Source organism: Seriola aureovittata, chromosome 19 (genome assembly GCF_021018895.1).
Source record: "Seriola aureovittata isolate HTS-2021-v1 ecotype China chromosome 19, ASM2101889v1, whole genome shotgun sequence".
NCBI lineage: Eukaryota > Metazoa > Chordata > Actinopteri > Carangiformes > Carangidae > Seriola > Seriola aureovittata.
The window spans coordinates 14,120,261-14,142,500 of NC_079382.1; the positions used below are offsets into that span (position 1 = coordinate 14,120,261).

The window sequence follows — 22,240 nt, forward strand, 5'->3', positions numbered from 1 at the left end:
AGCCTGCTCTTTCAGCCATAAAGCATGTTTGAATATTTTGAGTTTGCAGTCAACCCTTGGCTTGGCATCGGCTATTTCAGAGAAGCACAGTGGACTTTTTTTTTTTTTCTCCCTCCATTTCTTTTCATCCTTTCTAAAATGTCTTCTCTTCATGAAAGAATGCGTGAAAATATCAAGCAAACAGAAATGACTCTCTTTATTTGAGGTTCTTTTGTATATTTGAGTGAAAATGAAAAGGCCACATTGGTAGACCGAAAGTACCTGATGCATGTACTGGGTTTGGTAAAAATGACAAACAGTGTGGTTATGAATGTACTATACTGTATATGACAACAAAGCTTGGGTTTCACAAATCATTCAGACAGGTTTTTACTTTGACAGACAGAAAAGACCAAGAGACTGAGGCATCTCTGGAGCGCTGTGAATATACTTTTAATATCTAGGCATATATAGGCAAATGTATTCTTTGTAACTTTCACAATGTAAAATCTGGTAACATATCATTGCTTCACATAGAGAAGCTAGCAACGATGATTAGACAGCAAGTCTTGATTAGCAGGTCCGTAGCCAGGAGTTTAAAAACACTGAGATCATGTGGTGCCCCTGTGGCTTATGGGTTAAGACGATGAAAGGCAATGTCCCTGGTTTGAGTCCAGCCAAGAACCTTTGTTGCGTCTCTCTCTCATCACATTTACTGTCACCTCACCACTCTGTAATAAAGGCTTAAAATGCCCAAAAATATGTTTAAAAAAAAAAAGGAATAGCAGGGTCATAACTTTGAATTGCCTCAGTACAACCACAGAAATGGCTAGACTCTGACTAGACATCAAACTTTTAACCTTTTTCATGTTGTATTTGTGCATTTAACTAAAAACGAAGCCCCTTGGTTTTAGTTTAACTTTTTGTTTTCTTGTTCAGCTTTCCATTGGTGTGCTCATCATCAAGACAATAAGATGGTGTGATATTCTTGGGGTCATAAGGGAAAAATATGTACTTTTAAGCAATTTAGTTCTTTTCAGTTTTCTATTTGTATATATTGTGTATTGTTGGTGCTCCAGTGATAGACGTGGGGTGCACCTGCAGCTAGTGTAAAGGACAAAAGAGCTGAAACATTTGGTAGATGTCCTACCTACAAAATGCCATTAATATAATTGGGTCTTACGAAATGGCATTAAATCCCGTAAGTGGTCCTGACTTCAGAATCTGATTGGAATTAATTAACTGAGAAGCCAAGCTTTCATTAACACTGTTGATTCGTATAGTTTCCCTAAGAAGATAAAACAGATGCTGTGCTCTGTTAATTCTAATGCTCCCATAAATTCTGCAGTCTGAAGGTTCCACAAGAATGTTTCCAACCCTTTCCAATCCCAACTAACCCTTAAGATACAAAACACACATAAACTTACAGGTAAACCTTGAATAATCTTTTTATGATAGCAGGCTTGACCTCTGGTAGGGGAGTGGGTCTATTGGTTGTTCTGAACAGGGGGGGAAGGCAAGAGGAGTAGTAAGGCCAAGACTGTCAGCAGATCGGCCGGCAAGGGTCTGTGTTAATATTTGGCGTGGAGGCCTGGGGGAGGTTTCAGACATGCAAGCAAAGGCTTTGCAGAGTAACTTGACAACACCCCATTTCTGACTGTTCTCCCCTCTCCCTTTCCCTTCATATGTTTCGCAACAGCTGAGGAAAAGTACCCAGCCCAGTGTCAGGTATCAGGGGGTTGCAGTACGTCTGCTCTCGTTTAATGCTGCCTTCCACAAAACAAACATTGTGCAAGAGGACTTCCAGGAACTTGAGAAGAACATGGAGTTGTTTTGCTGTTTATATCCCTCCAGACTCTGACACGAAAAAGAGTTCGGGAGGGGGTGTGAGGTTAAATCTGTTCACGCACAGGCTTTCTGATACACACACACACAGTTTTGAAAAACAGTTGGCAAGTTAACTTGAATTAACAGCACATGTAAGGCAGACAGGAGTTGTAACATTTTCCTTGCTGGGCTGAAAAATTCCTCTCTCGGCAATATGAACTGTTAACAGCGGCCCTGTGCTTCCACAGCACTCGTGAAATTTATGTACTTCTAATACGTTCATATTTTTACAGCAATAAAATAAGTTAAGACAAGGACACAGAAGGGGTGTGGAGCCTCACCAAGCTTTATTTACATGCGCACCATTTCTTATACAAACTAGATTACAATTCAAAATGGAATACACAGGAAAAATACCCACTAACATCAAGTCGAGAAGAAGCAAGATTAATAAAGGGCAAAGTTCAAAGGGCAAAGTTCAGAGGGCGTATGGATGGGAGCTGGCCCTTAGCAAGGATGGAAAAGGTTCAAGAGAAGATAATGAAAAGGAAACGTCCAAGAGGTGATTAAGGTATCTAGTGGTATGTCTCTTCTAAAATTTTTTTTGCTTTTCTTAGCATTAAATTTGCACGTTGTGCTGCAGGTGTGTGTGTGTGTGTGTGTGTGTTCAGCACAAGAACAGATAATCTGTGCCTGAATGAAGCAGTAGCACTGAGTGACTGTGTGGAGGGCCTGCTCCACTATGACTAAGTGTAAACTATCTCCCCGAAGAGCCGAAACATTTTAAACTGAATGTACAAAATGTTAGCAACACTTTCCTGTGATTGAGATCCCCTTTGCAGTTTATCAGGGATCAATAACTCTTCTTTAAATAGAAAGGATTACAGCGTTCCCTGGATTCACCTTGTCCGTCGCCTTCACAGGAGGATTAAAGTAATATTTAGTACAGTCAGTGTAGATAAATTCAAATGCTTAGCAGTTCAGGTGATGGCTCAGGATTCTCCCTGCCAAAAGTAAAGGTGATAATGCTCTGGAAATTTTATATGTGACAAGATGTAGGGAATTCCAGCTCATTGTCAGATGATGCTTCAACCACGTTAAGGTCATAACTAACAGCTCAAATGAGAGCACCGGGACGTGAGCCTGCTGTACTCCACGGGGAATAAAAGGAGCGTGAAGCTGAGGGACGTCCGTTAAGGAGGCTTCCTCTGCGTCTGCGACGAAGTGCACACACTCGTAATAGTAAACCCATCAATGCAGGAGGATGGTTCAAGTGCTGCTCTGTAAGCCCTGATTTGAAAAATTGAAACAGAGTGTGCGTTTGCGTGCTGAAGACACAGGGTTCCTCTCTGTATTACAATTTCTGTCGAGGGACGGCACCATTGGCAGGGTCAAAGGGGGTACAGCTATGTCATGCACTAAACCTCAGATAGCACAGTAGATCATTCTAGCCAACCATGCACACACACTCCTCTCCCTTGGCCTCAAAGTGATATACACACATCTGTACACTATTATACACAGCGGGGCATACACTTCATGTCACTACCCCAGACAGAGAAGGGGTACCAGGGTCTCAACATGCTACAACAATGGTGCTTCTTCCACCATTTACAAAATCTGGTTCAAGAATTAAATCGCTGGTAACAGTGTTCCCTCCTACCTGGCGTGTAACGTTGTTCATTATTCCTTCAACTTTACCTTCAGAGGTATTACAAAATCCAAGGGTCAAGTACTACATGAGTATATAAAGACATACAGCGAGTATATATGCATTTCACACAATTCATAATGCATAAATACATACATGCATACAGTCGGCCGTGCTGTATGCACCATGAGGGATAGTGAGGGATTACACATCGTCGTGAGATTAGTTCAACAGAAATACACACCACAGATGAACACATACACACACATACACACACAGACACGTACTCAGGAGATACAGGAAGTCACCTGCAGGAGCACCAGGCGTGTCCATGAGGGGATGTGTGTATGTGTGTCACGAGTCCGACAAGAGGGGAAAAAAAAACAAACAAAAACCTATGACAGCAAAACCAAAAATAACAGACCGCGAGAAGTCTTAAACCTGACGTTGATCTTGCTTCCTCCTCTTCATCATGGCGGCCAAAAGTTCACAGGTTACAAGTTCACAAACACAAAGCATTACTGTTTTTATCAAGAAATGTTAAAATACCATTAGAATGTGACTTGATGTTACTTAAATGGGAAGCCTCCCTTTTCCCCCCTGAGTGGTTCTATATATGCATAACAAGCCCCACAAGCTCATGACAAGAAAACAGCAGAGCTTAACACAGATCCCTGGTATTATTTTTTCTATGTGTGTGTAATATATGTACGTGTCTGTGTGTGTGTGTATATGTGTGTGTGTGTGTCTGTGTGTGCATGTGTGTGTGTGCGTGCTGCGATTTGGCTGCCAGCATATCCTACTGTTTGTTTCAAGTAATTTGGCAATATACAGAGATAGCTTATTGTTTTACTCAAGAAACAAATGGCTTCTAGAGGAATGAGCCTAAAACCCTGCCCCCCCCCCCCCCCCCCCCCCCCCCCCCGCCGTCTACAGGTTCGACCTTGCCGTGCTACAAGTGGCTGCAGCTTCGGGCTTCTGCAGGTCATGGGTAAAAACAAAAAAAAACAAACAAACAAACAAACAAACAAACAAACAAACAAAAAAAACCAAAGTAAATGCACGGCTTGCTCTCAGGACAGGATTCAACACTGTTTACATAGCACCTGTTATGGTGTGGAAATGTTCACAACCCTAGGACACAGGTATTCATTTTGGCTACATCATATGCTGTGATAAACGACCTCGACAGACCTCACCAGAAGCTAAGAAACCTAAGAAAAGACAGTCGGTATCTTCCCCTCCCTCCTTCTTGAACTTTCCACTGCCCTGCACTGTACAAACATCCATGACAGAGATTTTCTTCCTATAGTCTTTTTTCACTTTTTCTTTTTTTTTTACAGTTAGATATACACAAAAGAGAAAACTTATTTTGTAGTATTCAGCTAATTGTAATATAACCCTCAGTATGCTGCGGTTACGTTAAATTCAAGCAATTTGTAAGAACAAAACAGGAAGTGCATGGCATTATACTGAGAACTTCTAAGGTTCTGAAATCTTGCAAACTGGGGCAAAGTGTAGTTTTGTCTGTTATGTGTGTTTGCATGTATTTGGATGCGCGGCTGCTCAGTGAGTAAGATACAGGAAAACCCAAAAAAAACAAAACAAACACTGAACGTTTAAAATCACTAAATGAGAACAGAGGCATTTTTTTTCAACATAACACATTCCAGGAAACCACTTGATCAGATTTACACCATATCACTTTTTGATTTTTTCACTTTACACTTTTGTCTTTTTCTTTTTTTTTTTTTGTCTTCAATGGGAACAACTGCACCGTGCACTCCTTCCATCTTTGCTTGATATTTAGTCCTTGTATTCCACCTGAAACCCCTTCTGATAAGCACAGTCTCTTTGATATCAACAGACTGGGTGTCGAAAGGAAAATTGCATAATTCTAAGATTTGTGAGTTTGTTGTGATTGTTTGACATAGCTTTCTTGTTGTTGTTGTTTCACAGGAGGCTTTGAGGGCTTGTGTGCAGCATCTCTAGAGTCTGTCGGATCGTTCATGGTTCACCAGTGTGGGAGCGAAGGTAAAGCTCTCGAGAGGAAGTCTTCTTCTGTAAACACAGGGTTTGTATTTTACGTTGTGCTGATGGCAGGTTTGGCAAAAAGGGTGTTGTGTGTCTGATCTTCTCTTGCACCACACAGTTCAGACCTGAAGTGAAAAAGAGATAAGGCAATCATATTATTACGACTATTTGTGCCCTAAAAAAATAAATCTTTTCTGATCTAAATTCAAACATTTCTAAGGATGCATCGATCAGCTCTGTTGTAATACTGACCTTATTAAGTGGATCAGGTGTTGGCCAAACATCACCAAAGCACAGTAAATACAGTTGCATGCTGTTGATTTGCAGTGATAAGCTATTGTACTTAAAGCTACTACAGGTAGTTTGTGCTTCACAATAAATACATTTTAATGTGAAACAGGAAACATCACAGTAAAGTGTTGACAATGGCCTTAGCAGTTTGTTAACATTTCCAAAGATTTACCCCATAAACAGTAGATAAAGACTTTTTCAACACTTTTTATTGGCATAGGAGATATTGTTTTGAAACTTTGCATTGACTCAATATACATTTTTATTACATATTGAACTAAGCTTGCTGATGAGAAATAAACCTTTAGCAAATGGCGGAAAAACTACTGGCAAAGTTCTTTAGCAAGTCAGTTTTGGTCTGGTTAAAAAGACAAAGCAACATAGCTGAAGTGGTTAGGTGAACAGAAGAAGAAGCATGTAATTTGGTTCAGGGTAGTCTTTTCTTTGTAAACGTACACAGGACAGTGAGAGAAGGATCTGTGTGTGTATTAGACAAAAATGTGATGGTGTGACTGTAGTTATAAGGTTTATGCACCGTGTTATACAATTTCATAACCTTAACAACATGGTCGATGATTGCCCTTATAGTTATACTCGCATGTTAGCGTACACATTGTACACATCAAATCATTACAGATTTTACATAAAAAAATTGAATAACCACTAGTATGAGAGTCTAACTGGTATCGGGGGAGAAAAACTTGGATTGGCGCATTCCCCATTTCCTTCATCAAAATACGCTCACCTTTTCTCAAATGCCACATCATTTACACACACTGACACATACATACCTGCTCTGCTCCTTCCCGGCCTGACCCTCTCAGCCAGGTACCCAGCTCTGAGAGGTCTGCTTGGTGCTAGTGAAGTTGCCGACTCCATTCATGTTGGCCAGAGAGTCAAAGTTAAAGTCCAAGCCGTCTGCGTCCATCAGCTCGTTCCTGATGATGGAGTCCATGTCACACTCCAGGCTGCCATTGAACATGTCCAAGTCCAGATCTGTCGGAAAACGATCCTGACAGATCCCTCCACTGTTGCTAACTGTTCCATTCAGGAAGATCGATGTGTCGATCTGCATGGAGGAGGACCCATTTCCTCCCAAGGGTGAGAGCAGGAGCTGCTGCTTGGCATTAGCCAGAACGTTAGCCTCATTGGCTAGGTTCAGGCCTCCGTTTAAAGACCTCAGGGAGCTTTGGTTGTGGTTGTTACTTTGCAGCATCTCCCCTTGGCTGCCCTGAAGTCCTCCGGTGGTCCCAAAGGTCATTACGGGATCATTGCGGAGCATGAGGCCACGGCGGGAGTTCTGGGAAATGACAGCGGCAGCGCTGGCCTGTGACATCAGCGGATCAGATTGGGTCATCATGACATCGCTGTGGCTGTGACTGTCAGAGCTAAGCAGGTCTTGTAGTGTCTGACTGCCAAAGCGAGACATGCTGATGCTGGAGAAGGAGGTCTGCTTGTTCTCCTGGATGGTCTGCATGGGGGATGGACGCAGAGAGGAACCCGTCGTGTGGGGGCCAAAGATGGAGTTACTGTAGCCATTTCCTCCACCGTTAGACGAAGAGTTGGAGGATGGAGAGGAGGTGGAGGAAGGTGAGCCTAGCCCATTGGGTTTGGACCCAAAGTTGAACCCTGAGGAACCATTTGGAGCGTTCTGGCTGGAAGTGGTTGGCACCAGGTTGATGTTATCCAGCAACTCATCCATCAGGTCATCTGTGAGTCCATCATTCAGGTTCATTGTGCCTGCCAGGTCTGCCAGGCGAGGCAGCTCGGTCGGCACAGCTTTCCCGTTGGTCGTGGCATTGCCAGGAGACAGTGCTCTGCCAGGACTGGAGTAGAACATAGGCGAGGGAGGGGGCTCATCATCGGGCACCTCATCTAGCTCAGGGTTGGCCAGAATGGGTGAGAGCCGACCACTCACAGTGCTGGCGTTGGAGTTAGTGCGGGAGCGGAAGTCTGTCCAGGCATCCAGCTCCTCACTGCTGCGTGACGTCGGGCTTCCAGGCCACTTAGAGAGACCTGAAGGACTGTCCCCGCCTCCTTCACCTGCTGCAGCAGCTGCAGCCTGCAGCGCTGCCTTCTTCTTGGCAGCACGCCCACGGGCGGACTTAGTGTACTTGTTGCTGTTGTCCATGGAGACTGCACGGCGGCGAGGAGCCTTGCCACCCTTTCCTCCCTCGGGGTTGATCATCCACCAGGAACTCTTTCCTGTTCCCTCGTTCTGGACGCGAATGAAACGGCTGTGGAGGGAGAGGTTGTGCCGGATGGAGTTCTGTAACATAAGAGAGAAAGAGAGGAGGTTGTGGTGAGCGATGTGTGCAAAATCCTTTTGAAACAATTACTCAAACAATGGCTGTCATCAATATTGATCTGTTGTATTCTTTCTTTCCTGTTGCCAATGACACATTCAATGAATACATCTCATTAAGTTCAACAACACTGATCCATAAACCACCCACTACCACAGATTCTGCAGCAACGCAAACAGTTGCTCTTGGTGATTAGACACACAAACAAAGCAAAAAGCCTATTGTTTCAATTGTTCTTCCACTAAATATAGACAGGAACACATTAACGTGCAACAGCACTTAGTGCTGATGTCTGCATTGTTCCCACTGTAGCTTTTGTCTTGTGAGTATAAAAGAGAAAAGAGCGACAGTGGTCTATAATCAAGCGTCTCCTCGATTATGAATACCACGTACAATGAGCCCATGTTGCATAAGGAGCACATTCTGTGTGAGATCATGTGTGTCTGTGCATGCCTGTGTGTGAGGCTTGGCTTTTGTATATTGATCAACTCTCAGCTCCCTCCTTGTGTGAGCCCAAGAGGCTCATTGGAGGGGAACTGGTGCACATGACAGCCCCTGGTAATGATCAAGGGTTTTACTCGCGACGCAGAGATGTACGTACATATTAACGGCCAGAACTGCCACATAACAGCCCTGTTGAGTCACTTGTTGGCTCACTACTGGCTTTGTCTACATACATAGTTAACAGATGGACAATCTTTTGTAAAATATAGACGCATATTTAGCAGTGTTACACACCTTTTAGGCCTTCTAGCAACTTCTATTGACTCCAATTGAATCCAACTTTTCCTCCAGCACAACCATGAACTTGACATTTGTGATTTGAGTGAAATGTCTCAACAACTGTCGTGCAGACTGTTGTGAAATTTGATTCCCTTATTCATGTTCACCCTGGGATGAACTTTGATGATCCTCTGACTTTTCCTCTGGAGCCATCATGAAGTCAAAATGTGTCCAATACTTTGGTTCATGACCTCATACCTAATGACAAATGGCAAAACTAATGACATTCCCATCAGCCTCAGCTGTAGCCTACATTGTGTTTAATGCTAATTAGCAAGTGTTAGCAAGCTAACACCATAGACAGTATATGGCTAACACGCCAGAAACATTATAGCAGTGGTACTGTGAGCATGTTAGCATGCTCATGTTAGGATTCAGCTCAAAGCACCACTATGGCTACAGTATGTGCAGCCTCACAGAGCTGATAGCATGGCTGTAAGCATGGCTCATTTCCATACACTAATCAAACTTTTGAGTATGACCTATGTAAATATCTAGAAGCGCTAGAGAGCTGCTTTGTACTCTGGTATCGGCACATAACTCTTACAACCTCGTCATATTTCAAGTGCTAATTCTGAGCATAACAGCTACAGTAGGAGAAGAAGAAGACGCTGAACGGTTCGCCTAGTTTTCAGGATGGAAGGAATCAGAACCATCAGAGATTTCAGTTTGATGTCACTTAACTGGGTTATATTTAAAACACAACAAAAGACATAAAGGCTAAGAAACCTATTAAACTATTTAAACAAGAGTAGATCAGTTGCGTGTCATCAAGGGTTTACATTTACACAATAGAAAGGACTGACATGAGAACATGTTTACACTGTCGAGATGTCAGTTCATTTCAGCCACTACTCATTTTCAGTAGTTAATTAGTGCAGGTTAAATGAAGGATATCATGATGTGAGCTCGGGTTTTGCAGTTATTTTAGACTGGATATTGCAACTTCACTTGTTCTGTAAATCACACCCATGCACATGTCCATCTGGACAACCCCCCCCTTCACACACAGACACCCACACAAACACACACTTGCAGCCATCTGGTCACTTAAGAGGACATAATTTCATGGTTCTTATATGACAGCATACTGATGACACACAAATGCTGAGATAAATATGCACATACGCTCTGTTACATTCTCAAATGTGGACTCAGAGTAATGGGACTTCACTATAAACGTTTATAAAACTGCATTTTGAGAAAAAGCATTGGGAAATTTAGGACACATGATTATGACCTTTTTAACTTTACTGTTGTTATTTCACTTTCTTCTTTTGGTTTCCTCTTGTTGTGCCCCACAAGCCACTGTAGACCTTGTCGAATTCATTATTTTGCATCAGTCTCCTTCTCTTTCCATACCCCTTCCCTCCCAGTTTCTGTTGTTTCACAAACACATAGCTCTTATGGGCCCTGAGGGACTCTGGGGCTATGCTATATCCTCCCATATAAACAACCCAACCGCCATCCGCAACATGCACGCATATTTCCTTCTTTGTTTTCCTGCTATGTATATTTTTACTCCCTAAAACAGAACAGATTTCTGGGTTCAAACCGTCGAGGGCCAAAATTTTCTTGTTTTTGTGGGAATCACAATATTGTTTTCCATAAAGCAGTCCCGTCTTTCCTGGGCAACAGTTTACAGACAATTTGGTCTGGATTGTTATTCTGGTCAAAAGCAGTTCAATCAGAGAGGAAAAAGAGCGGGCTTAGGTTACTGAGGGCTACGTTGGCAGACTCCAAAAGTTTGATCTCTGGGGCAAAACTGAACCTCTGACCCTATGTGAGTGTGTGTGTGTGTGTGTATCTGACAAGTATGTGTGTGTTTTTTGGTAGTTGAAATATAGAGTTTAGAATTTTTAGCCTCTTGAGTCTTTTGCACATTTAAATGCATAAGTTGTTTTCTGCAGGACTGTGTGCTTTGTGCAGGCACTGCTGTCTATTAGCAAATCCATAAAAAACTGCATGTAATCATTAATGGTGTGTGTATGTGAATGTACGTTTCCCAAGTGAATGAATGTATGTATGTGTGTGTGTGTGTGTGTGTGCGGGTGTGTATTCATGTATATGAAATGAGGTAAGATGAAAAGAGATACCAGGGAGACCAGTGTTTATCCTCTGCCAGCATCTCTTGAGGCATGACGTAATGCTGCTTTATTACAGAACATTTTACAAACACAGACACACACACACATGCATAAACACACACACACACACACACTAGTTAAATGTTTCCAGCTGCCAGGAAGATGTAAATAATGACAGAAGATCGACTTTGTAAAGGAAAAAAGAGAACTTCTGGTTGGATGAATGAAGAGCAGAATGAATGGAATCTGAGTCTCCTTCTCCTTCTGCTGTAAACATTTACCTGCCAGCACCTGACACTTCATCAATCCTTCTCCTTCGCTTCTTCCTACACTCTCTTTATCCCAGCATCCTCCCACTCCCTCCTCCCCCCGCCGACAAAGCCACTTGTTTAATCTTTCTCTTTTCCGTGCCACTGCTCGTATCCTTCAAATGTCAGGTGAGGTAATTCTAACTTGATGTGATGGAGCAGCAATAAAAGGAAACGGGACATCTGCAACCGAAGCATGGACAGTGATAAAAAAAAAAAAAAAAAAAGAAAGAAAGAAAGAAAAAAGAAAAATTGGGTGGGATGGAAGTGTGAGTGAGTGATGATGAGAAAGATGGTGAGAAGAGGATAGCTGCAAGAGGACAGAAAGAAAAATGTGTGTGCTATATATATATATATATTACGTTGAGGCCGATCCTCCATCTTGCTTGCTCACAAACCCTGTACTGTACTGATCCCAGTTATTCTGGATAATTCAGAGATATATTTTCTGTATGAACAAATTATTCAACTATAATCTTTTTTAAACTTTGAGCACCACAAACAATCGTTCATTCACCGCCACTGTATAGAGATGGAGCAGAAGGGATATACTGTATGCCCTGTATGGCTTTGTGTGTGTACATGGCACATCTCTGTATGTGTGGGATACTGTATGCTTACTGCTGTAGCTCCTCTGGGGTATTCCCAAAACCCATTAATAAAAACAGCTCACTGAGACAGCGGCTCTGATTCATAACTCCTACTATGCAGCCATGAGAGCTAAATAACACACATACACCACTACAGCTTGCAGCAAAAGCCTTCCAAGGAGTAATGACGCTGTTGACTCTGCCCGGCTAATTTAAGGGATTTTCTTTCTTTTTTTTAAGTTCTCTGCCTCTCTTGACCTTATATTTCCCTTTATTTTACTGTTTTGCACCCAGCACCTCTTTTTCTCTCATGTGACACTTTGGGGGAAAAAAAAGGCTCATTTGCTTTCTTACGGAGAGTTAAATGAGAAGATTGGTGCCACCTTTACCAATTAGCTAATTAGCAAATTAGCTTATTTTATGATAAGGATTGGGCAGGTTAGCCCACTTAAATGATTTCTAACTAATATCAGTTACTCGAATGTAAAATCTTCACACATTCAGGTGACACATACACCAATCAGCCACAACAATAAAACAGGTAACTGTTTTATTGTTGTGGCTGATTGGTGTATATCCATGGCCTGTTTTAAGAATTTGTTCTGAACCATTACTAATTGGATTTAAAACTTAATATGTGGTTTGAATTATTTTCCACGGCTTCATGGCTTGACTCAGTCAAAAACATTAAAAGCAGTCACCTGTTTTATTGTTATGGCTGATCGGTGTATGTTTCAATGAAATGTTTCACCACTGTGCCATTATAAGTCTTTTCATTTACACATTTACAGAATCTGAAGCGTGTATTTCTTCATCATAATAGTTTGTTCATTTTGATGGAAGAATACAAAGTTAATCATCCATTTCCTCCTATACCCACTTTTAGAGCAGACTACTGGGCTACTAGTAGGCATGTCAACTGTTTTATAAAATTTGCTGACCACTGAGCTGAACTGAACTATCTTATCTGCTATTAAAAGAAGAGGCCTATCTGTTGACACCCTCTATGAATGGTTTGATATCATAACCTCCTCTGGTATAGAAAACAAGAAAATGCTGGGTGAGAGATTCAACTGTTCATGAGGCCGGTTATCCAGGTTCGCTGGTGTTACATTTTTGAAGCCAACTAACTCAAAGTAGCCTGACAGAGCTAAGCTTGCTTTGTGAGACAGGCCCCAGCTGTGTGTGTATGTGTGTGAGTGAGTGAGTGTGTGTGTGTGTGTGTGTGTGTGTGTGTGTGTGTGTGTGTGTGTTTGTGTGCGCACCAGCTGCAGCCAGAGCTCAGGAACACAGAGGCCTTTTTGTCCGTCAGCAACATGTGGGAACAATTAATCACTGTCAGCAACCACGCTAGGAATCTCTCTCTCTCTCCTTTCTCTCATTATTCTGATGTTTGAAGGTGCGTAGGTGGGAACTCATATGTTTGCATTTATGTAAATCTGAATGTAGTGGGTGTGTGTACAAAAAAATTAAGGAGGTGTTTTAAGGAGATTTTAAGTCTGCTCTGAGGGAATTAGATCAATTTACTACCAGTGATGCGTGTTGAAAATGTGTAGAAATTAACACCCACGAGGTCATTCAGAAGCAAATGCCTCTGATTGGTCCAGAGGATTCTAAGAATGCTTTCTAATTGGTTGTAGCTGTGCTAGTTCCAGCAGTGGTGATTGGTGGATGGAAATTGGCTTGCGTAGCCAGGCAGTGCAGAGAAGGGAGGGTCTACACTGTGTTGCAAGTGTATTTCATCACCCAGCTACAGCACATATCTGAACTCCAATGTATGAAATGGCTCGGTTTCACTTTGTCAGGTTCCTTTACTCTGAAAGTAAAAGAAACATTTTCATGGTCAGCCCAACCCTGACACAACCTTCTCTGCCTTTGGAGTGAAGAAATACACTGCAAAAACACACACACACTTGGAACACAAAACTCAGCACACACACACACACACACACAGCTCTTCATGTGTTGTGCTGCAGGGAAGCAGTAGGTCAGAGAGTTACAGTGTCATGGAGCCAGGAGACAGCAACGAGTCAAAGGTCAAAGTGCTTTGAGGTTGCAGCTCTCACCTCATACACCCCTCCCCTTTAACCCTGCGTCCACTGCTGTGATTGGACAAACCCTGTGACCTGAGCCTCACACCTCTGGTGTACTTAACCACCCACTGACACTGTGTGTATGTGTGTGCGAGTCCTGGCCAAACATAACCACACTTTATCAGCCATTATGTAAACCAGCACTAATCTGAGTCTAATGTCAACAGTGACCGCTGCTGGGTCAAGCGGACAACTTGCGCACCATTAGTTGCCATTTAAGACGAGGGACTGACAATGGGCTGTGGGTAAAATAATGCTTGTCTTTCAATGAAGTGTTCTTTCCTTAGAGAATGCAAACAAGATTAACTTTGTGCATACAGGTGACAGGTAGCGTCCTAGCAAATGAATGACATATAAGTCACAGGTATAAAATGAGCAAACAATAGCCAGATAAAGACAAAGGAGCTCATTGTTTGGTTTTCTGTTCTTTTATATAAGGGAAAAAAAAAACTCTGGCACATTTACAGTTATGTTTATTGAATTGCACCATCCTTCTTAAATAAACCGATATATTAATAAATAAACAAAGAAACAAATGAGGGCATAAGCCCACAATTAAGCCACAAATACATGTAATAATATTTTACACTAATTTGGAAAAATGAGTTCAGTGAGTTTGGACTCATGTAGTTAAAAAGAGAAAATACTAATAATTAATTCATATTAAGTATGCAAAACATGTATTTTGATGCCTTATCAACTCATGTCAGAGTCAAAAAAGAATGAATAAATAAACAAAGACAGACACAAAAGAGTTAATCGTATTTTAGGCTGCAAATGCATTATTTTATTTATTTATTATAGATTTCTTTTAGATATTTAGGGTATTTATTTACTGTTGATTTACAAATTTTATGGAGCTTTAATTTATGTTGCCTTTTAAATAATTTGCTGTTGATATGTGTTAGTACATGATATACAGTGTATATAAAGATATTTAACCATTCTGTATTTGGAAAAATCAGCTCATAAAGTTACAAAAAATAAAATTCAGAGAAAACACTTCTGGACTTTTTGTGATACACTGTGGTTAAGGAGAATTTACACGGAGCAAATTCAATATTTAGCTACTGTATCAATGTTGTTCTCAAAGATTGTGACCAAAATTATGACCACAGGTGTATATATGAAGCACACCTCCATGCAGAGATGAGGTGAGGTGAGAAAATGAAAGTTTTGGAGGGAGAGTGAGGTAGAGGCGTTGGCGACACACAGGTCTTTGACATGTATAAGGCGATTTATAAATAAACAGCCTGGCTGGTCTACGCTAACACAACAGAGCGAGAGGATGGTTATTTATACCGTGACCCTACACAAACACACACACACACACACACACACACACACACACACACACACACACACACACACACACACACACACACACACACACACACACACACACACACACACATTTGGTCTGGGTTCCAGCAGCCCTGAGCTCTGGACTGCAGACAGAACATTCCATTCTCTTCAATCATATGTGCGTTTCCCGGCCAGCGGCCGGGTGTCTCTCCCAGCTTGTGTGTGTTTAAGTTGTATTTTTGTGTATGTATGTGTGCGTGTGTGTGTGTCTATGTTTGTGTGTGTTTACACTGGACAGGGATCTGGAGCCTGGCAAAAAGAATCTTGTTACACCTCATTCTGCTTATATTTTTGCACTTACTCCCCCTTTGCTCCTCTTTTTTGTGAATAGATACACACATACACACACACTTACACTCAAATATACACACACACTTAAATGTTAAAACAATTGAGGAAACAGATTCTAATTTTTTTGTCATGAAAAGTCTCTCATATTGAATCTATAATACTTTATTGACACTGACAAATCCATCATTATGGTGTGAACAGCGATATCAAGTTCCTCTTAGAATTAAATTGCTGTTAAAGTGAACACACACACACACACACACACACACACACACACACACACACACACACACACACACACACACACACAAGCTTCTTTCCAAGAGTTGTGACCTTGTTAAATCATAAAAAGGGCTGCTCCTGTCATCTCCGAGACCTCACTACTGCATTGTCGACCTCTCTCTCTCTGTCTTTCCCTTCTGTCTTCCTCTCCCTCTCTTCTGTCTTTCTTTGTCTGGATCTCTAGTGTGTTCCCTGTTGTGTAAGACCACATGCTCAAACAACTCCTTGTTTACTCTTTCATTTCCTCCAATCAGTTAGCCTGAGGTGGGGGAGTCGGCCGACCCATCCCACCTAAAAGAGCCAATCGGTGTGGGCCGGTTGAAAGGCATGGTTAGTCGTTATCCTTGTAAGGCCTCACTGGGTCAGTGTGTTTTGATCAGTGCTGGACTGTCACCTCAACTCCTATGGAGCATGTGGCTCATGGTCAAGGTGGGAAGTGTACACACACACACACACACACACACACACACACACACACACACACACACACACTGGAAGAAGGAATATGAGAAGCAGCTAGGGATAGGGAGTTACGTCATTAGATATTCTCATTATTTGGATCTAGAAAAATAAAAACTACAACAACATAAAAAAAAAAAATCAAATTTCTGTCTCCCATGCAAACAAACTTATGAGGAAATCACTGTCAGTGTACGTTCAAGAACACACTGTTTGTTACAGCTCTGTACGGGACGTCTACGCTTTGCTTTGGGATGACACAGGACATCCCTGCTGGGTTTTATCAACCCGAGTTCCAGGACACGGTGTCCTTAAGCTTCGGAGCAACTGCGGCTGCCAAGAACGTACACACGCACACAGACACACACACAGACACACACACACACACACAACACACACACACACACACACACACACGAGCACACTGACAACAGAAACATCTGAGTGAGACAAAGACGACACATGCTGATTGAATTTACACAGCATGGGTCAAATATTCTGCCATGTATACTTTAATATCACAAGAGCAGTCATTTGGACCATTTTAATCATCTGGCAATTCAATTCAGAAACTTTTCAAGGACACAACAACCAAATTCAGATGTCTTTCAGCTAGCAAGCCGATAAAATACCAGGCAAATTTGGGCATTTTGTCACATAGATCCTGTAAAATCCTACTACATTGTGATAACAGTAAAAAAGGGGTGACAATGACCAATAATCAACCTTGAACATAACACAAACTTCTTTTAAAATGCCACTTCAATCTGTCAAACTCTTTTGATCAGTTGTAATAGAAAATAAAAAATAGCGTCAGGGCATTTCTGAAGCACACCATGAACCATCTGCCAGTGTGGTGATGAACTGCTGGTGGATTTAAAATAATTCATTTGCTGTGTGAAATGAATGTTGTTTGGGTTTGTCTGCGGGGTCGGGTTGACAGATCCTCTGCCCCGGCACGATGACGATGCCGTGGTGACTCGCAGCCTGCCCTTTTTAAGAACTTGAACTATTTCAACATCTGACTTCTAAAAATAGAGAGGGAACAGAGGGCAAGTCTGCTAGCGACGATTATCGTATTCATCCTGGTGTATGAGCGCCGCTGATGACAGACACACTCTTAATACACACATACACACACACACACACTCAGAATGAAAGCCCAGTGGTGTGGTGGTGCATAAAGTACGTGAGTATGCAGAGACAAGGGTAAAAAAGACAGGCCAGCCATCAAATGATCCCACTGGTATGCATTACAGAGCTTTTCAATGTGAGCAGGTGATTAATGAGACCTTCAAACTACACGAGTATGTGTGTGTGATAGAGAGAGAGGTACAGATTGATAGACACTGAGAGAGATTTAGGGAGACAGAGCAAGATAAAGAGTATAGAGTGAAGACGGAGAGATAGTGGAAAAGAGGGCACCCTTAGTATTAAGACTAACAGGGTGACTATGTGATTAATTACATCTCGGTGCGATACGAGAAGCTCCGAGGAGCGGAGGGATAGAGGGAGAAGAAGGGGGAAGGGCAGCATCATTCAATTATCAGGAAGGGGAATGTTGCTATTCCTGTGGGAAGATACGGCGAGGGCGGCAAGGAACACATTTGGGAAATGAGCCTGCCATCTACACCTCAACCCTCACACCTATATCAAGAGCAATGGAGTGGCGAAATGGGAAGATTTATTTTTGGCATCCAGGATTTGAATGTAAAAGTTTCGTTCATTTTCCGCACAGACAATAGTGGGTGACTGGTGGTGGTTGCTGACGTACTCCCAAGGCTTGATTCAGCATGAAAATCTCCTGTTTAAACCTTTGATTCTGGCCTGATAATCAGACCGAATTTACATTTCATTCAACTACATTCATTCGGCCCGGTGTTATGTTTATATTAACCAATTTTCTTGCTTGTGGATGGGTTGTTTTTGTTTTGCTGTAACCCATTACCGTATCCATCCCGCTGACATCATTTTCAGGAGCATATTACCTCCACAAGTTTTTCCACATTGATCAAAGAAACGATTTAAGAGTGTTGATCTCACCCATGTCTGTCGCCCTTTTTCTGTCTAGTTGACTTGTTTACTCTTGGATTCTGGCTCAATATTGGATCAACTGTGTTACTATTATGTGGTATTTTATTCTTGACTTGCTATTACCACTCTAATAAAGCGCCATTTCTAAAAGGTTTTAGGAGGAATAACTAATGGCTTTATTAATGGTAAATAAATAATTTATATATAGGACAGTCTTGCATTTCTTTGTGGGGGAACACTGAGGATACCATTAAAAGGAAAACCTTCAAAGGCGAATTTCTCGATTCGCTACTGTATGTGTTTGAAAGAAGAGAAAAAAAAAACAAAAACGCGTGGAGTAAGACGATTTATTCCACCAGTGGAAGGAAAAGCGAGAGGACAGGAGAGAGCCAGGTCAAGGGAGAGAGAAGCGGAAGGACTGAGGGAAGAGAGGTGGGGAGGAGGACATGCTGTTTTTATGTGCATAGCTTGGGTGAGGGGTTGACTGAGGTCTATCGCCTCCCTTAAACACCACTCTGCCCTGTGCGCATACTTGTATTTCCATCGAGGACCAGCTTTTGTTCCGCACAGAACAAAATGGTTCTAGGTGAACTGAGGACACTGATTAGGTTTTGAATTACACTGGAAATCTGTAATAAATTTATGGAAGATCTGTGCTACCTCAGATGTTTCTGTGCAAATACAGACTAAATTACAGATTATAGAGCTGCAGCACCTGCAGCAGAGAGATGTATCCCAACCCTCTGTGACAGAGAATGTGGATTTTTCTTAGCAACCCAAATTCATTTCTGGTATCTGGTCACTGGCTACAAATCTGCACACACAGAAAATGACAAATCTATTTCTTCCTGACTGTTATCTCCCCTTTTAGATCAGATCTTTTTGCTTTACTGATTTTTTGTGATTTTGTTTCTATTAATACTTACTGTAACTTTGTTTTGAAACACACTATATTGTAAAAACAATTATTCTAATCTGTATGTTATCATTATAAAACTACTAAAAATATATAAAAAACGAAGATTGTCCTTGAACCAGCAGCTAAAGAAATTAGTTTTGCAATTTTCACCAACAATGAAAGAAGAAATTTAGGTACATTAGAATTTCCCAAACTAGGGAAAAGGAATCTTGAGATAAATCTGTGGGTCCCAAGATGATTAAGGACGATGAAATGATGATAAAAACATATAATTTCATCAATCATATATTTACGTTACACATAATTATATACAGGATACTTTCACCTTTTCAGGGCCTCTAAAATCCTTTAAATTAAACAGTTTCAAAAGGAAAACTTCACTTTTTGTCGAACTTCTCACAACTCATGTCCAAACTGAAACCATAACATGTGATAAACAATCACAAAGAAGATTTTGCTTCATTTTAAGCGGTCATGAGCCAAAAAACTTGAGAATCACTGCCTTACATAATCTTGAGGGAGTCAAATATATAAGATTACTTTGTGCTGACATGTGGGGCCACCAAACTGTCTGCTGCAGTGGAGTTGTTAATATTAGGCATGATGTCAAGGTTAATGACGGTGGTAAGTGAATTAAAGCCAATAAAACGTCCTTCGAGTTATATAACACAAACATGTGCGTCTGTCCTGCAGAATACAGTGTGTTTCTCCCAAAGTGCCTTACTGCACAAAAACTACTCACACAACAACTTTGACATGGGCCACCATACAGTATTGTGTTCATTGCCTTTTCTTGTCTTTTTTGCTGTATTCAAAAACACTTTGCACGTGTGCGTGTAAAACTGTATGCATACGCTCACTACAAAGTCAGACATGCACTGGAACTCCAAAATCTTCGTCCACACAAAAATGCGAAAACACACTGTTGAGAGCATGTCACATCAACAGACAGCGATATAACCCTAACTGTAACGCCATTGTTGGCCAATCAGAGGCCTGAATAAAAGGGTATCACCGGTTCCAGTAAGCAAACATCAATGACGTCAGACGCAAGGTTACAAGTTCCAAACAGTCTTCAGCCTGTCTGGTGTCTGTTTCCAGTGACCTGCGCATAGAAAACGTGTCCATGTGAACAGGGCCTGACCTTCCCTCTGTGCATTTCAGTTATGTCCACGTCTTTTATCATTACTCTTGTCTGCTTGATCTACTTTTTGCTCTGGTGTGTGTGTGTGTGTGTGTGTGTGTGTGTGTGTGTGTGTGTGTGTGTGTGTGTGTGTGTGTGTGTGTGTGTGTGTGTGTGTGCGTGACACTGAAGTGTGCTGCCTCTTTGATCCAGAGTTTCCACAACATGTCCTTAATGCCTCGGGGATGTATCCAGGATATTCCCATGGGACATAGTTTTCTATCTGTTGACGTACACAGTTTAATAACCTGTCAAACCTTCAATTAACTCCGCTGAAGGTGAACTATGATCTCATTGAGACAGATTATGACGATAATAGCATTACACATAATCATGTTGGCTAACTAAACAGTAGGTAACAAATCTAGTTTGAGCTCAATTGTTTGGAAGCAGCAACATGCAGTTTCTTGTGAGTGTGTGTGTGTGTGAGTGTGTGTGAGTGTGTGTGTGTGTGTGTGTGCATGCGTAGGTGTGAGTGTGTGTGTGAGTTTTGGTACAGCAGTGGAGTTCACATCTGGTTGGGATTAGTGTCGGGGCCCCGCTGGTGTTCATGGGGCTCTTCACTCTAATGGTGCTAAAAACAGATACAGTACACACACTGACACACACACACACACACACACATACACACACACACACACACAGACCACAGGCTGCTGATTTTTACCATATGCTGTACCATGACACACACGCTTAAAAGATAATTCCGGTTTACTACAACTAGTTACTTTGGGCTATCGTTCCTTGCTGTCAGGCACTCAGTAAGTTAATTGCTGTGATCTGGGAAGAGTGTGACATTGCTAAAAAGACATCTGACATGACAAGAAACATGAGCAGTCAGGCGCTCAGACAGCTTTTAAACATATCCTCAGGTCAGCCAAACTTATCTTGATGGGAAAAGGAAGGGAATCCTAAACATTTTACCCAACCTGTCCACTGTAAACACCCATCTCAGTTTACAGACAGACAGACAGTCAGACAGTCAGACAGACAGACAGACAGACAGACAGTCAGACAGTCAGACAGACAGACAGACAGGAGACAAACAGACAGACAGTCAGACAGACAGACAGACAGTCAGACAGACAGACAGTCAGACAGACAGACAGACAGACAGACAGTCAGACAGACAGACAGACAGAAGACAGGCAGACAGACAGAAGACAGACAGACAGTCTTCATGGCCCAAACTAAAGAATTAGACTTAATTAGACTTAATAAACCAGAACTTTCAATTTCAAACTAAAATTGCTGGTGCTGGTTGTTTAAACCTATAATGGTGAATCATGCTGCAGACATTTTTGGGTTTTATTTTCAGGACCAGTTTGCTGTGACTCTGCTGGTTTAATGATGAGCTATTAGAGCCAGTGAGCACTTATGAAGCAAACTTTTCTTTCAGTCTATCCCTGTTTCTCTCAGGCTCAGAGTCAATTTAACTTGCCTGACTACATCTGCTCAGGACCTCTGCACTAGAAAGTGTTTCTGTTTGACCGTGCGTGTGTGTGTGTGTGCACGTGTGTGTGTGTGTCCCTCATTCTCTGCTGATGTCAGCACTTCCCGGCCTGTCGGCTCTCTTCCTCCTACACACCGGCTGAGCAGCTGGAGAGAGGGACAGAGATTGCGGTGGAGGTTTTTCAACTCACCCACACTGACACAGTTGTATCTGTGTCTTGAGTGTGTATTATTATGTGTGTGTTTTAGCATGGGGCGAGATCTTAACCTTTTCAAGGCAAACACCCGACTGCTGACACACACGCA

The 22,240-nt window shown here is 41.9% G+C and overlaps 1 protein-coding gene across 1 annotated transcript in view; it reads right to left on the reverse strand.

The window, feature by feature from the left end:
• Positions 1-2,131: 2,131 nt before the first annotated feature.
• foxo3b (forkhead box O3b) overlaps positions 2,132-22,240 on the reverse strand; it is a 46,440-nt gene continuing 26,331 nt past the window's right edge. Inside the window, exons 3-4 of the mRNA XM_056404838.1 lie at positions 6,574-8,051; positions 2,132-5,616 (exon numbers count right to left, since the gene is read on the reverse strand). Coding sequence (XP_056260813.1) covers positions 6,603-8,051 — 1,449 coding nt within the window. The 3' untranslated portion in view covers positions 2,132-5,616; positions 6,574-6,602. The remainder of the gene's footprint in view (positions 5,617-6,573; positions 8,052-22,240) is intronic.